This window comes from Salvelinus alpinus, chromosome 2, assembly GCF_045679555.1.
Source record: "Salvelinus alpinus chromosome 2, SLU_Salpinus.1, whole genome shotgun sequence".
In the NCBI taxonomy this organism is placed as follows: Eukaryota; Metazoa; Chordata; class Actinopteri; order Salmoniformes; family Salmonidae; genus Salvelinus; species Salvelinus alpinus.
This window is the reverse complement of record NC_092087.1, coordinates 55,121,032-55,137,557: the sequence shown is the minus strand read 5'-3', so window position 1 is coordinate 55,137,557 and position 16,526 is coordinate 55,121,032. Positions and strand designations below refer to the sequence as shown.

Here is a 16,526-nt window from a genome sequence, read left to right as displayed (position 1 = left end):
ATACACTCAATATTCCCATAACCTATTTATCAGCAACGCTGATTATCGAGGGGGGGTGTTGGAAAGATTTTTCAAATACTGTGAGGAAGTATTATCATTTGAATGGATGTAAAAAAAAAAAAAAAAAATATTATATATATATATATATATACAAAAATACTTACTTGATATACTTTGAGGTGAAGGGAAAAAATGACTGAGAAGCCCAGCTTATTATTGGTGGACATGGTGAGTTAAGACAATCAGACTTCCCCCAAATGGGCACTTTCCTATATTTGACATTTGCGAGAAGCAGGCAAGGTACTTCTATGCGTGCTCAAGCGCACGTGCCGTCAACATTAACAGGACCGAGAAACCAGACAGATGCTCATTGCTCACATGGCGCACATAAATGATGGTTTGTAATGAACCCAAACTCGTTTCTCACAAGTGTGGCAGGTTGTGAACTCCCGTTTCCACTCCGAGAATGAGAACAGTAAATGACTAATACATGCGTTCACAAATTTATGAAAGAAATTACAAACGGTAGGCTACCACATGGGCATTCATAAAAGTGCATTGTGGGCCTACACTGTATGTAGCCTAGGCTACTATTCTACTTTGCGGGGATAGGAGGGTGGCAATTTTGTCTCGGCTAGTGCAGCATATCAGCCAGGACAGAGCCTGACCAGCGTTGATTAGTCTATAAATTAAGAAATGATTCTGTATCAAATTATACCATCCCATTTTGGAGAGGATTGGCGCATTGTCCATTTGACACAAGATATTGATAAACATCCTTCCTCCCAACTAATTTTCTTTGTGAAAATTCAGAGCAGAATCTGAGATGCCAAAAATATTCCCTGTCCACACTGGTGGGGAAACACCCCGTAAACATTAGGCCTATTCTCCAACTTGTCTAGGATTTAGGCCTAGGGTCGGCACGACCCATGGTATTGGAACTCAATCAAGTTCATTGTTCACACACACTTACAGAATATGGGGCTGCAGCAGTTTTCCCCCTGTTTTGCATTTGGCTTTTAGGTAAGACAGAGTATTGCTGCTGAGCCAGTAACCGAAAGGTCGCTTGTTCGAATACCGGAGCCGACAAGGTGAGAAATCTGTCGACTTGCCCTTGAGCAAGGCTCTTAAACCTAATTTGCTCCACTGGCGCCATATACAATGGCTGACCCTGCAAAACATTTCACTGCACCTATCCGGTGTATGTGACAACTTCTGTAGCATTTCTTTTAGGCTTGTTGTATCGATTTACAAGCCCCAACATTTAGAATGACCTCTAAAATTGTATGACTCACGATAGTTCATTGAGAATCCAAATTAAATGGTCCAATTGTGTATTAACAGCAGCGGGAAACCCAGTTTTATGCTTGTCCGTATATTGGTGTTCTACCCATAGAAATATAATCTAGATTATATACACTGCTCAAAAAAATAAAGGGAACACTTAAACAACACAATGTAAGTCCAAGTCAATCACACTTCTGTGAAATCAAACTGTCCACTTAGGAAGCAACACTGATTGACAATAAATTTCACATGCTGTTGTGCAAATGGAATAGACAACAGGTGGAAATTATAGGCAATTAGCAAGACATCCCCAATAAAGGAGTGGTTCTGCAGGTGGTGACCACAGACCAATTCTCAGTTCCTATGCTCCCTGGCTGATGTTTTGGTCACTTTTGAATGCTGGCGGTGCTTTCACTCTAGTGGTAGCATGAGACGGAGTCTACAACCCACACAAGTGGCTCAGGTAGTGCAGCTCATCCAGGATGGCACATCAATGCGAGCTGTGGCAAGAAGGTTTGCTGTGTCTGTCAGCGTAGTGTCCAGAGCATGGAGGCGCTACCAGGAGACAGGCCATCACATCAGGAGACGTGGAGGAGGCCGTAGGAGGGCAACAACCCAGCAACAGGACCGCTACCTCCGCCTTTGTGCAAGGAGGAGCACTGCCAGAGCCCTGCAAAATGACCAGCAGGCCACAAATGTGCATGTGTCTGCTCAAACGGTCAGAAACAGACTCCATGAGGGTGGTATGAGGGCCCGACGTCCACAGGTGGGGGTTGTGCTTACAGCCCAACACGTGCAGGACGTTTGGCATTTGCCAGAGAACACCAAGATTGGCAAATTCGCCACTGGCGCCCTGTGCTCTTCACAGATGAAAGCAGGTTCACACTGAGCACATGTGACAGAGTCTGGAGACGCCGTGGAGAACGTTCTGCTGCCTGCAACATCCTCCAGCATGACCGGTTTGGCGGTGGGTCAGTCATGGTGTGGGGTGGCATTTCTTTGGGGGGCCGCAACGCCCTCCATGTGCTCGCCAGAGGTAGCCTGACTGCCATTAGGTACCGAGATGAGATCCTCAGACCCCTTGTGAGACCATATGCTGGTGCGGTTGGCCCTGGGTTCCTCCTAATGCAAGACAATGCTAGACCTCATGTGGCTGGAGTGTGTCAGCAGTTCCTGCAAGAGGAAGGCATTGATGCTATGGACTGGCCCGCCCGTTCCCCAGACCTGAATCCAATTGAGCACATCTGGGACATCATGTCTCGCTCCATCCACCAACGCCACGTTGCACCACAGACTGTCCAGGAGTTGGCGGATGCTTTAGTCCAGGTCTGGGAGGAGATTCCTCAGGAGACCATCCGCCACCTCATCAGGAGCATGCCCAGGCGTTGTAGGGAGGTCATACAGGCACGTGGAGGCCACACACACTACTGAGCCTCATTTTGACTTGTTTTAAGGACATTACATCAAAGTTGGATCAGCCTGTAGTGTGGTTTTCCACTTTAATTTTGAGTGTGACTCCAAATCCAGACCTCCATGGGTTGATAAATTTGATTTCCATTGATCATTTTTGTGTGATTTTGTTGTCAGCACATTCAACTATGTAAAGAAAAAAGTATTTAATAAGAATATTTCATTCATTCAGATCTAGGATGTGTTATTTTAGTGTTCCCTTAATTTTTTTGAGCAGTGTATTTCTAATGGTTTTACCTGTATTTTAGGCTATACCCTACTCAAGTTTATGGGGTCAGAAGTGTCTTTTGTTGACTCTTCACTTGTTTCCTGTGTGTGTGTGTGTGTGTGTGTGTGTGTGTGCGCGCACTTGCTGGTGGGCGTGTTTGGGGTGTGTGTTTGTCTCACTCCTGACCTGTCCTCTCGCTCTCTCCCCAGGTCTCCCCATGTCCGTGAGCCGTCGGCTGCGGCTCTACGGCACCCCACCCCTGGAGTGGTCTGTCACTACAGTTCAGACCCCGTGATCCCCCCCCCCTCTCCTCCTCCCCCTTGTCCCATCCCACCCTCCCCCTCCTTCTCCCTCCCCCCTTCCCCCTCCCTGCGCGCCGCTGTGCTGGACGTCATGAGCATAGTAATCGCGCTGGGAGTCACCACACCAGAAACGTCCTACTCAGATATGGCTGCTGGATCAGAGTGAGTACCACAGGGGAGGGGGGGTTGAGGATAGGGATGCTAGGGTTTGTGTGTGTTTGTGTCCTCTCTTTTCACAACCCAACAAGCCATGTGCAGCAGTTCAAAACGTTTCTAAACTAGCTGTTGCTGTGTTTCCACTGTGGTCAGAATCAGGAAGTGACCAGGAGAGCTGGAAAGTGTAGGTCACAGTGAAGGCCTTCCAACGTAGACCAGGAAGCTGGGGCCCACCACAGACAGAATTATGCTTGGGCGGTATCCCGATTGTCATACTTTCATACCGACCTTTTTCCATACCAGGATATTCGGTAATATCAGCACTGAACACGGGGGTGCTCTTTTCAAACCCCACTGAGCCTTTTTAATCCAAAGGTTCGCAATACTAACAATTACATGTAATATCCCATAGAGAATGCTAACAAGTGCATTGTGAACATTTTATACAGTGTCTGAGCTAAATTATTTGCAGGACAAACATCCCAGCTCAAAGTTATACAAGTAACTCAAAAACAAATATTAGACAGCAAAGCTCTTGATAAGGAGGAGATTCTCTGCTGTTACCAAGCGACGCTTCTTCCAAAATCAAGCTAACAAGTTAATAAATGAGCAAACCTAATACACAACTGCTGAGCATTCAGCACATTTTAGACCGTTAACTTAATAGTTAAAAGATATCCAGCTTCCAAACGTTTAGTTGCGAATTCCATACCGTAACTAGATCACCTGGCGCGTGCTCTCGTCGTTGTGTGCCTGTAAACAAACGCCACGTGACTAGGGAGTACCAGTAAACTTCATAATGAAAAATGTTTCGGGTGAAATGAAGAATGATCTTTATCTGCTAACGTATTGTTCAAGTTGACAGCAGGTATTTAAAGTAGCTACAAATATTCACATTTATTAAAAAACGTTTAAATTGTTTTAATGGTATTGAAAACCCATCCCGTGCTTATTTCCGTATACCGCCCAAGCCTGGACAGAATATGCCTTTCTATTAGTGATGCACCGATATGACATTTTTGGCCGATACCGATATCCTATATTTTCTTTGCCCAAAAAATGATACCGATATTCCGAATTTTAACGGCCTATTAAGCATTATTGTACAGTTAAATAGGTAACACACACACACGGACGCAGCGGTCTAAGGCACTGCATCTCAGTGCAAGAGGCGTCACTACAGTCCATGGTTCGAATCCAGGCTGTATCACATCCGGCCGTGATTGGGAGTTCTATAGAGCGGCGCACAATTGACCCGGGTTTGGCTGGGGTAGGCCGTCATTGTAAATAAGAATTTGTTCTTAACTGACTTGCCTAGTTAAATAAAGGTTACACACACATACACACCACACTGACCAAAAAGTTATTTTGTTGGCATTTAAGCATGTCCCCATTACCACTAAAACATAATCAAAACCTATTTCTTTAACTTGCTGTGCTGTTTCGTTGTTAATTTGTTCAGTTTCATGCTCAACCAGGATTTCTCATACTATGGAACGCCGTTTGGGTCTTTGTGTCAAATAACACTATTTGACGTGTCAAATAAGCTTGTTGACCATTCAGGACCTGAAAATGACTGCACGTCACATAATAATTTAATGCGTTTATTCATTTTTTAACGTAGTTATTACACGATCACTCGTATTTCATGTGTTATGTTTCATCGATACGTATGCTATGATGCTGGTAAAGTTGTCTCGCGCACCTACTACAGCGCTGGTCATAAAAAAATGCAAGCAATGTTCATCCCCAAAAACATAGAAAAACGACATCCACTTCAGTAGCTAGCTAACTATATAGCTAGGTGTCATCTAGAATGTGGTCAGACCCATCTATTTGAAGCTAGCCACAATAAGGATTAGCCACAATAGTGGACTTTGCTGGTAGTCTTCAAAATAAGTATGTCATTGACAGTGATGCAAATGAAGACAAATAGTATAATTATGCCATAATTGAATAGATCATGCTAAACGAGTTTGGAATATTATATAAAATTAACAAAAGACAATTTGTTAATTCACACTGGATGTATTATACTTTAGAATTGCGTTTAGGGCATACTTATTTCACTGTACAGCCTTACCTATTGATCAATGACATGGGGTATCAGTCTACTCAGTGACACCCAGAGAACATTAACGTTGTAGCTCTTATTGCGGGATTCTGAAACAACTGTGAATTGAGCCACATTTATTATCAACCTAATATGCATTGAACACTATTCCCGAGGAAAAACAATACTGCATGGATGTTTTGGAGTCTCTGAGGAGGACGTTGGGAAAAAATATCTTGGGTATTGAGTAGACTGATAACCCATTTCATTGATCCCCAATCCGTAGGTACGGCTGTACAGTGCAATATGAATGTCAATACACACAATAGGCTGACTGGGGAGGTGAGTCCCGTGATAAGAGCTACAATGCTAATATTTGCGTAAACTCTTCACAGTTGTGTTCTGTGGGTGTCACCAAGTAGACTAACCCCATTTCATTGCTTCACATTCCAACCTTGTTTAACATTATTTAGTCTAAATATGGCACTATTCCACCAATTGTAACCTTCTGCATCACTGTCAAATAGGAACTTTTAATTTGAAGGCAACCGCAAATTCCACTTGTGCCTAATCCTTATTGTGGCTAGCTTCACAACCCGGTCAGGTCGAGCCTCACTAGCCAGATGAAGCTAGCTGGCTGCTTATAACGTTAGCTTTGAGCAACACGTTTAAGTAGCTGGCTAGCTATTTATTTGAAGTTCAATTTCAATAGGCGAACAACAAGTGGTTACCTACGTAATACTTACTCACAAGGATTCCTAAATTATTGCTAAAAATAATGAAAATGACTGCAGTTTCTACTGGTCATTTGCTTTCAGGCTGGTTGTATTGGTGCTAGCTAGGTACCAAGCTAAAGCTAGCTACCCCAGAAGTTGTGGTCAAACAAATAATGCTTCATTACCAACGTGGTATTTATTGTAAATGCATCGTTCGTGGCCGGTGTCTGCTTGTTTGCAGACTTTTTTGTGCAGCTTTGACAGTGCTACTGATAGTAGTGGTGGCGCGTGACTTGCACATGCAAATTCAGAACTCGCATTCTATAATAGAACTGTTATTTGACGTGTCAAATTTAAAAGCTTATTTAACGCGTCAAATAGTGTTATTTGACGGATCTTTTTTGACACGCAAAGACCCAAACGGCGTCCCATAGTATGTTGTGACGCCAATAGCTGTGACGCTATTACTGTTTAACTCCGTTAGGGCAACATGTGTACCGGTGCTCGACCAGTCGGCGAAAGCCAACATCACCCACGACAGAGAACGATTGATTGTCAATGGCAATGAATGCCATTTATCTTGGCGTTAATGGATTTCGCCGTTTGAGTTGTCTTGCTGACTTTTTTTTTACTCTTTCAAATGACTGCTCGATTTGTTGATTGCTTGATCCACACAGCAGACACCGTGGTATAGATTAGGAATGCTGTGTTGCACGTGTAGCGCAACATTTTTACATGGAGTCATTACGTCTTGTACCTACGATATGTAGGTATGCACGTCAGCTTTGACATCGGTTTTGCACATCGGCGTTAAACTAGGGCCGAGCCCGATGTTGGCATTTTCAGCTAATATCATCCGATACCGATATATCGTGCATCCCTACTTTCTATCTATGGGGCAGAAGGCAGCGTGGGGGACCATTAGGATCTGAACCCTCCTTCCCCTGTCAGGCCTTACACTCAACCACCCCATCACATAGTGGTTGCGCCCCACATGACACCCTATTCCATACATACTGCACTACTTTTGCTAAAAATGTATAGAGAATAGGGTGCCATTTGGGACGGAGCCTGTAACTGATCAGTGATGACCCCAAGGATGGCTGAGGCTAAATCAGAAAAGTATTGGATCAAGAGCCAGCTGCTCTGCTGAGTGCTGTATGAGGAAATGGCTCCGGACTGCACAGGGAAAACAACCTGAACCCAGTGCTCCTACTACCCTGTAGGTGAGCCAGATGACTGAGCTTCTATGGAATGTAGCTGGATCAGGCTCTTCCCCTCCCCCATACATCTCCCTCTAAGAAACCCAACCTGACTCAGGGGAAGGCATGCAGGGTGGGGGATTTCACCTCACATGAAAACAATGAGAAACAGAAAAGCAGACATGGGCGACATTTAGAAAAATCACCAGCCGGGATGTAATATTTTCTTGTTTTGACATGTAGCCTTTTGACATTTGATATTGTTCGGCAGGGCTACGTGTACCAGGACTGTTAGTAGTTGGGTAAAAAGACATGGTTCTCTTCTCCCCTCCCACCAAGACCTCTGCTAAAGGGCAACGGGGGAGTTGCATAACACGCATCATGGCCGCTGACATTCCATTTCCTGAATTGTCATCGTTCACCCAGACTTCCCTTGGCTGTTGAGGATGGTTTGGGCTGTGGTGCCATCTAGTGTACAGAACAGGTCTAGGAGATATCACCTTAGAGTTGTTTACAAGTAAAGCAGGTTAATGCAGGAACCACCCCAAGATGGTAGTATTCATCAAGACAAACTATACCAAAACGTTTTGAGACGATAAGTGACAACGGGCATGTCTTATTGGCAAATTTAGGTTGTCTTTATTATTTTTTCAGTCTGTTGCGTTATGAATTTGACCAAGCTTAGCTGCTTAGTAGTTGAAAAATGGCTTTCCCTGTAGTTTTGTTTACTCTTTCTAGATACGATATTTCATTCTATATCTTCTAACTTTTCCCTATATCTGGATCTCGTTCTATCTTTAACTCCTACATTTCTCCAACTTTTGTTTTACACTCTTACGGGTCAGACACACCGAGATCTGACCTCTGGTAGGTACTTAGCACCTTTGCCCAGAGTGTCGGCAGTTTACTTTGTTGTTCACACAGAACAGTTTTGCCTCCTATTTGCTTCATTGAAATACTCCAGGCCACAAGGTGGCAGTAGCTTGTTTGGCTTGTGCATGCTGGAGCTAATGTTAGCAAACTAGCAAGCTGCTCTGTTACTTATTTACTTGAAACGAAAGTCTACGGAAGTGAAACTGTCCTTGTGTTTCTTGGCTATTTACACTGAACAAAAATATAAAACGCAACATGCAACAATTTCAACGATTTTATTGAATTACAGTTCATATGAGTTTATTTCAATTGGCTGATTTCTTTATTAGGCCCTAATCTATGGATTTCACATGACTGGGCAGGGTGCAGCCATGGGTGGACCTGGGAGGGCATAGGCCCACCCACGGGGGAGCCAGGCTCAGCCAATCAGGAATGAGTTTTCCCCCACAAAAGGGCTGTATTACAGACAGAAATACTCCTCAATTTCATCAGCTCTCTGGGTGGCTGGTCTCAGATGATCCGGCAGGTAAAGAAACGGATGTGGAGGTCTTGGACTGGTGGGGTTGCACGTGGTCTGTGGTTGTGGGGCCAGTTGGACGTACTGCCAAATTCTCTAAAACGATGTTGGTGGCTTATGGTAGAGAAATTAACATTCAATTCTCTGGCAACAGCTCTGGTGGACATTCCTGCAATCAGCATGCCAATTGCACGTTCCCTCAACTTGAAACTGTGGCATTGTGAAGTGTGACAACTGCACATTTTAGTTTGGCTTTATTGTCCCCAGCACGCGGTGCACCTGTGTAATGATCATGCTGTTTAATCAGCTTGATATGCCACACCTGTCAGGTGGATGGATTATCTTGGTAAAGGAGAAATACTCAGTAACAGGGATGTCAACAAATGTGTGTTCAACATTTGAGAGAAATACGCTTTTTGTGCGTATGGAACATTTCTGGGATCTTTTATTTCAGCTCATGAAACACGAGACCAACACTTTACATGTTTTATATTTGTATTCAGTATAGATAACTAGTGTAGTTAGCAACATTATAATTAAATCACAATGGATTTGTTTTTTGAATGAAGCAGCTGCCTGTCTTTCGAGAGACGATGGAGTAGCTAGCGGTGTTGTGCTAAATGGCGACGCTTGCAAGCGAACTGACACTGGCAGTATGGGATAATGGAGAGTGAATTAAATTATTTATTGGTAAAGCATTTAGTTCATCTTTGTTCTTGCAAAAGGAGGAACAGCCTCCAACTGTGCTAAGTACCTATCAGCAGTCAGATTTCTCGATGTGTCTGTACCATTACTCTTTTACTGTCCATGTTTCCACTGCTTACGGTTTCATTCTCTCTCCCTCTCTCAGCCCTGAGTCAGTGGAAGCAAGCCCTGCCGTGAATGAGAAAAACTACCCCAACCACAGCTGTGTGAGTGCACAGAGTCATGGGTATCGGGGACTACCATATACTGTGAGTACACAGCTCTTTTCTTCCTTTGTCACAATGTGGCCAATTTTATAGGCCAGTCTCTCTCATATCTGACGATATCAACATTCCGATCAAGTACCTTTTTGTAAGATGTCCCTTATGGACTTTTCATCAGTACACTAAATGAATGTGTCGGCCTAAGAGCGCGTACGGGCAGTACTGTTGCAAGCGTAGTCTTACATCCGAGTGGAAGGAGAGTCCCGCACGACATGCTAAGTCTCAAGTATCTAGAAAAACGTAGCAAAATAAAGTCGGCGCAAGGCTTCAATGCTATGGATCGCTAATGCTGATTAACACGTTCGCAGCGCCCTCGTGCGTTTTTAGCTAACATGCTATATTGTCACGTACCATTTTGTTTGCCCTCATTTTCATTCGTCTTCCATTTTCCGTTTCCCCCTTCCTCTTTTTTTGTTCTTTTTTTGTACCTGAACACCCATTGTTTGAAGATGCAACAGTCTTCCGTTGTGTGTTGTCAGGATCACAACTATGGCGCGCCCCCTCCCCCCACCCCACCCGCCTCCCCGCTCTCCCAAACCATCATCCCCCGCATGGAGCTCAACGGCGTGGCACGCGGCCCTACCTCCCGCTACCATGACAACGGCCGCCAGGAGGAGAACTCTGCTGACAGCGACAGCTCGTCGGAGGAAGAAGGGGCCGTGGCCAGCTGGTGCCACTGCAGCCTGACTCAGGATGGCTTCCTCATAAAGTGCGAGAGCTGCAGGTGAGAGCCGGCGGCAGCCATTTTGAGAAAAGGTTCTGAATACATGGTACACTCTGTGGGATGTCGTGTATGTGTGTGTACATCTAAACTCAGTTTTTCACAATTCCTGACATTTAATCAGAGTAAACATTTCCTGTCTTAGGTCAGTTAGGATCACCACTTTATTTTAAGAATGTGAAATGTCAGCATAATAGTAGAGAATGATTTATTTCAGCTTTTATTTCGTTCATCACATTCCCAGTGGGTAAGAAGTTTACATACACTCAATTAGTATTTGGTAGCATTGCCTTTAAATTGTTCAACTTGGGTCATCGTTTCGGGTAGCCTTCCACAAGCTTCCCACAATAAGTTGGGTGAATTTTGGCCCATTCCTCCTGACAGAGCTGGTGTAACGGAGTCAGGTTTGTAGGCCTCCTTGCTCGCACACGCTTTTTCAGTTCTGCATTTAAATGTTCTATAGGATTGAGGTCAGGGCTTTGCGATGGACACTCCAATATCTTGACTTTGTTGTCATTAAGCCATTTTGCCACAACTTTGGAAGTATGCTTGGGGTCATTGTCCATTTGGAAGACCCATTTGCGACCAAGCTCTAACTTCCTGACTGATGTCTAGAGATGTTGCTTCAATGTATCCACATAATTTTCCTACCTCATGATGCCATCTATTTTATGAAGTGCACCAGTCCATCCTGCAGCAAAGCACCCCCAGAACATGATCCTGCCACCCCCGTGCTTCACGGTTGGGATGGTGTTCTTCGGCTTGCAAGCGTCCCCCATTTTCCTCCAAACATAACGATGGTCATTATGGCCAAACAGTTCTATTTTTGTTTCATCAGACCAGAGGACATTTCTCCAAGAAGTACAATCTTTGTCCCCATGTGCAGTTGCAAACCGTAGTCTGGACTTTTTTTTTTTGCGGTTTTGGAGCAGTGGTTTCTTCCTAGCTGAGCAGCCTTTCAGGTTATCTCAGTATAGGACTCGTTTTACTGTGGATATAGATACTTTTGTACCGGTTTCCTCCAGCATCTTCACAAGGTCCTTTGCTGTTCTGGGATTGATTTGCATTTTTCACACCCAAGTACGTTCATCTCTAGGAGACAGAACGCATCTCCTTTCTGAGTGGTATGACGGCTGCGTGGTCCCATAGTGTTTATACTTGCGTACTATTGTTTGTACAGATAAACGTGGTGCCTTCAGGCGTTTGGAAATTGCTCCCAAGGATGAACCAGACTTGTTGTTGTTTTTCTGAGGTCTTGGCTGATTTCTTTTGATTTTCCCATGATGTCAAGCAAAGAGGCACTGAGTTTGAAGGTAGGCCTTGAAATACATCCACAGGTACACCTCCAATTGACTCAAATGATGTCAATTACCCTATCAGAAGCTTCTAAAGCCATGACATAATTTTCTGCCATTTTCCAAACTGTTTAAAGGCACAGTCAACTTAGTGTATGTAAACTTCTGACCCACTGGAATTGTGATACAGTGAAATAATCTCTGTAAACAATTGTTGAAAAAATTACTTGTGTCATGCACAAAGTAGATGTTCTAACCGACTTGCCAAAACTATAGTTTGTTAACAAGAAATTTGTGTAGTGGTTGAAACACTTAGGTTGGAGTCATTAACTTGTTTATGTAAACTTCTGACTTCAACTGTGTGTGTATCTATCTACGTCACCACTTCTATTTGTCTTAGATTAATACAGACCTAGTATGTGTGTGTGTATATATATATATATATCACCTTGCTAAAGGCCTATAAGATCTGCAATTTCCTGATTGAAATGTTCTTATTTCTGTGATTTTCAGGGGGCTAGACAGGAGGAAAGGACTGGATGGCCAACGCCGGAAACAAGAAAATGTATCAGGTATGGTGAATGACAGACTACATAACCTACATCTCAATGTGCGTATTCCAAGTATGGAAAACGCATACAGCCACCACATTAATGCACTGGCGTTACGTATATATATGGTGCCACTTGGCCTCAACTAAACCACGTAAACTCCATGGGCCAGTTTTCCTGGACTGATTAAGTTTAGGGCCTTTCACACACAGTTCATAGCTATATTCCGTAGCTATAGTTCGAATCCGACTTTGATTTTATCTGTTACTTTTTATTTTTTGCATTTGGTCAGGTTGGTTTCACATTGCCAAATGTTAAACAACCATGTGTTCATACGAGCCATTTGTTTATTGGAGAAAATGGTCATGTTAAATCCATCAATGATTTTTAAGAAGCATAACTTGTGTGTCCCAAACTTCATAAACTCAGCAAAAAAAGAAACATTTTTAATGTTTTAATTTGTAAAAATCCAAATAACTTCACAGATCTTCATTGTAAAGGGTTTTAACACTGTTTCCCATGCTTGTTCAATGAACCATGAACAATTAATGAACATGCACCTGTGGAACGGTCGTTAAGACACTAACAGCTTACAGACAGTACGCAATTAAGGTCAGTTATGAAAACTTAGGACACTAAAGAGGCCTTTCTATAGACTCTGAAAAACACCAAATGAAAGATGCCCAGGGTCCCTGCTCATCTGCGTGAATGTGCCTTAGGCATGCTGCAAGGAGGCATGAGAACTGCAGATGTGGCCAGGGCAATAAATTGCAATGTCTGTACTGTGAGATGCTTAAGACAGTGCTACAGGGAGACAGGACGGACAGCTGATCGTCCTCGCAGTGGCAGACCACGTGTAACAACACCTGCACAGGATCGGTACATCCAAACATCACACCTGGAGGGACAGGTACAGGATGGCAACAACAACTGCCCGAGTTACACCAGGAACGCACAATCCCTCCATCAGTGCTTAAACTGTCCGCAATAGTCTGAGAGAGGCTGGACTGAGGGCTTGTAGGCCTGTTGTAAGGCAGGTTCTCACCAGACATCACCGGCAACAATGTCGCCTATGGGCACAAACCCACCATCGCTGGACCAGACAGGACTGGCAAAAAGTGCTTCACTGGCGAGTTGCGGTTTTGTCTCACCAGGGGTGATGGTTGGATTCGCGTTTTATTGTCAACGGAATGAGCGTTTAACCGAGGCCTGTACTCTGGGGCGGGATCGATTTGAAGGTGGATGGTCCGTCATGGTCTGGGGCGGTGTGTCACAGCATCATCGGACTGCGCTTGTTGTCATTGCAGGCAATCTCAACGCTGTGCGTTACAGGGAAGACATCCTCCTCCCTCATGTGGTACCCTTCCTGCAGGCTCATCCTGACATGACCCTCCAGCATGACAATGCCACCAGCCATACTGCTCGTTCTGTGTGTGATTTCCTGCAAGACAGGAATGTCAGTGTTCTGCCATGGCCAGAGAAGAGCCCGGATCTCAATCCCATTGAGCAAGTCTGGGACCTGTTGGATCGGAGCGTGAGGGCTAGGGCCGAGTGGGGTAACATCTCACAGTAAGAACTTGCAAATCTGGTGCAGTCCATGAGGAGGAGATGCACTGCAGTACTTAATGCAGCTGGTGGCCACACCAGATTCTCACTGTTACTTTTGGTTTTGACCCCGCCCCCCCCTTTGTTCAGGGACACATTATTCCATTTCTGTTAGTCACATGTCTGTGGAACTTGTTCAGTTTGTCTTGTTATGCTCATACAAATATATACACATGTTAATTTTGCTGAAAATAAACGCATTTGACAGTGAGAGGACGCTTCTTTTTTTGCTGAGTTAATACTTTCGCTTTGGTCATCCAACAAAATGCGTGAGGAAACCGCGCAATATCCACTCTAACTGTGACAACGGCCGCCAGAGGAGAAGAGTATACTACAGTGCCTAGTGAAAGTCGACACACCCCTTGCACAGTCTTCACATTTTGCTGCCTTAAAATTAAATGTAAAAATTGATTGCATTGGATTTTGTTCCTTCAGATCTGAACGACCTACTCCACATATTCAAAGTGAAAGTTTGGTTGCATATGTCTTCACACCCCAGTGTTAATACTTGGTGGAAGCACCTTTGGCAGAGTTTACAGCTGTGAATCATTTTGAATAGTATTCTACCAACTTTGCACAACTCTTAGGGCAACATATGTCCATTGTTTTGGTCAAAATGTCTCATGCTCAGTAAATTTGGTTGGGAATCATTGATGGGCAGCAATATTTAAACCTTGACTCTGATTGTCAAACAAATTTAAGTCCGGAACCACCACTCATGAACACGCAAGACCTCTTGGAGAGCCATTCTGGTGTGTCTTTGGCATAAAGATCTGTGTAAATTTCTTGCTGATAAAACTATCCCAGGGTTAGGTTTTCAGAAGACTGAGGCAGGTTTTCATTTAACTTTTTACGTGAGCTTTGCTCCTTTGTCAGGATCAAAAGACATATGAAACTCCCCAGTCCCTGCCAATGACAATCATAACATGATGCTACCTCATTACTTAAATACTATGTAATCCCTTTTTAGATGTTATATTCAGGCCGCAAAATGTGAAGTCTGTGCAAGGGGTGTGTAGAATTTCACTACCGGCTCAGTAGCCTACAGTATAGCCCCCTTCTCCATGAATCTGCATGGGATGCGCTCATAAATGTGATATTACTCACCGTATGTTAAGGCACTGCATGCATTTGATCAAATTATCGCAATCAAACAACCAATAATACTGAATGAACCTCTGGTTCTTTTACTGTGTTTGGTCCGGACTGCATGATCACCTGCAGCGAACCACACCACAGTACAAATGGAATCGTACCGAGATCACCCTTTTTGAGCGAACCACGGTGTGTTTAGTGCGCTCCCTAGTGCGGATAGTGTTCACACCAGTCCAAACGAACTGAACTAAGGGAGAAAACGCGCCAGAGTTCGGAAAAAACGTTCCAAACCAATTTGGTGTGAAAGCACCCTTAGGCCTGGTCTAAAAAGTTCAATGCAGAATCTGTATTTAAATAGCATCTTAGTCCGGGAAACCAACCCTAAGTCTTTACTGTTGGCGTGCCCAGGTGGAAACTAACTTTGCCAAGTACCTGTGAATGCTCAAGTCTCTCTTGCGCTTCTAGTGGGCGATAGCAGCGCCACAGAGAGTGGCGACGAGGAAGTGTCGCCCGCCACGGTGTCCTACACAGCAACGCAGCACACGCCCACCAGCATCACGCTCACAGTCAACCGCGTCAAGCGGAACAAGTCCAAGAAGAGGAAGAAGAGCACGGAGAAGGCCCGCGGAGTGCCCAAGGGCAAAAAAATAAAGGTAGGAACTTTGGCGCAAGAGCACAGTCCTCAAAAGAGCACAGTTAGCATAGAGTCCTAAGTGTGTGTGAAATGCGAGACATGCCAGGCAAGAGTGCCAAATGATGTGCTAGCGGAAGGTGCCAGCCACCATGTGGGCTAAATGCAGGCGGTAGCGACGGCAAGAGTATCCTTGCTAAAGACACCAATAGTATGGGGAAAATGGCCAAGTGTGCCAATTGCCACACAAGCAAAGTGTGAAAAGGGGCTGAGGGAGCAAATGCAAAACCCACAGCTAGGAAGAGGACCAAGATGGTAAAGTTCCTTGTTTTAACTTGCTCTTAAGGCTGAATATGCCAATTATACCTCTTGAGGCCAAGAGAGAAGTTGCAGTCTTTTTCTAGTAGCATAAAGTTATTTTTGCTACATTATTTAGCTGAATCTTGACCAGTAGACTCTCTGAAACGTTGCCTAAACGTTGTGAGTTGGAGACCCTCTGAATGTTGTCTAAACGCTGTGAGTAGACTCTGAAACGTTGTGTAAATGAGTGTCTGTCTTTACAGGCCTTCAGAGAGGGTTCTAGAAAGTCCATGAGGATGAAGGTAAGATGAATTCCTTCCCGAGGATCTTTTGTTTAGTTATACAGTACCAGTCAACGTTCACTCAATGGAACCATGATGCTAACAGTGGCAATGATGATTTCTTCATCCCATTAGCTACTGCTGTGAAGTTCATTTATATACAGTACCCGTCAAAAGTTTGAACACACCCACTCATTAAACGTTTTTTCCCCCACCCCCACATTGTAGAATAATAGTGACGACATCAAAACTATGAAATAACACATATGGAATCATGTAGTAAGCAAAAAAGTGT

The 16,526-nt window shown here is 44.2% G+C and overlaps 1 protein-coding gene across 6 annotated transcripts in view; it reads left to right on the top strand.

The window, feature by feature from the left end:
- Positions 1–16,526, top strand: part of LOC139565000 (histone-lysine N-methyltransferase SETD5-like) — a 52,276-nt gene that overhangs the window by 20,452 nt on the left and 15,298 nt on the right. For 3 of the 6 annotated variants that reach the window (XM_071384988.1, XM_071384978.1, XM_071385015.1), the window contains exons 2-7: positions 3,175–3,429; positions 9,635–9,737; positions 10,202–10,476; positions 12,282–12,340; positions 15,485–15,672; positions 16,214–16,252. In XM_071384988.1, coding sequence (XP_071241089.1) covers positions 3,359–3,429; positions 9,635–9,737; positions 10,202–10,476; positions 12,282–12,340; positions 15,485–15,672; positions 16,214–16,252 — 735 coding nt within the window. In that variant the 5' untranslated portion in view covers positions 3,175–3,358. The remainder of the gene's footprint in view (positions 1–3,174; positions 3,430–9,634; positions 9,738–10,201; positions 10,477–12,281; positions 12,341–15,484; positions 15,673–16,213; positions 16,253–16,526) is intronic. The other 3 variants (XM_071385023.1, XM_071385007.1, XM_071384996.1) reach the window with 2 other exon arrangements.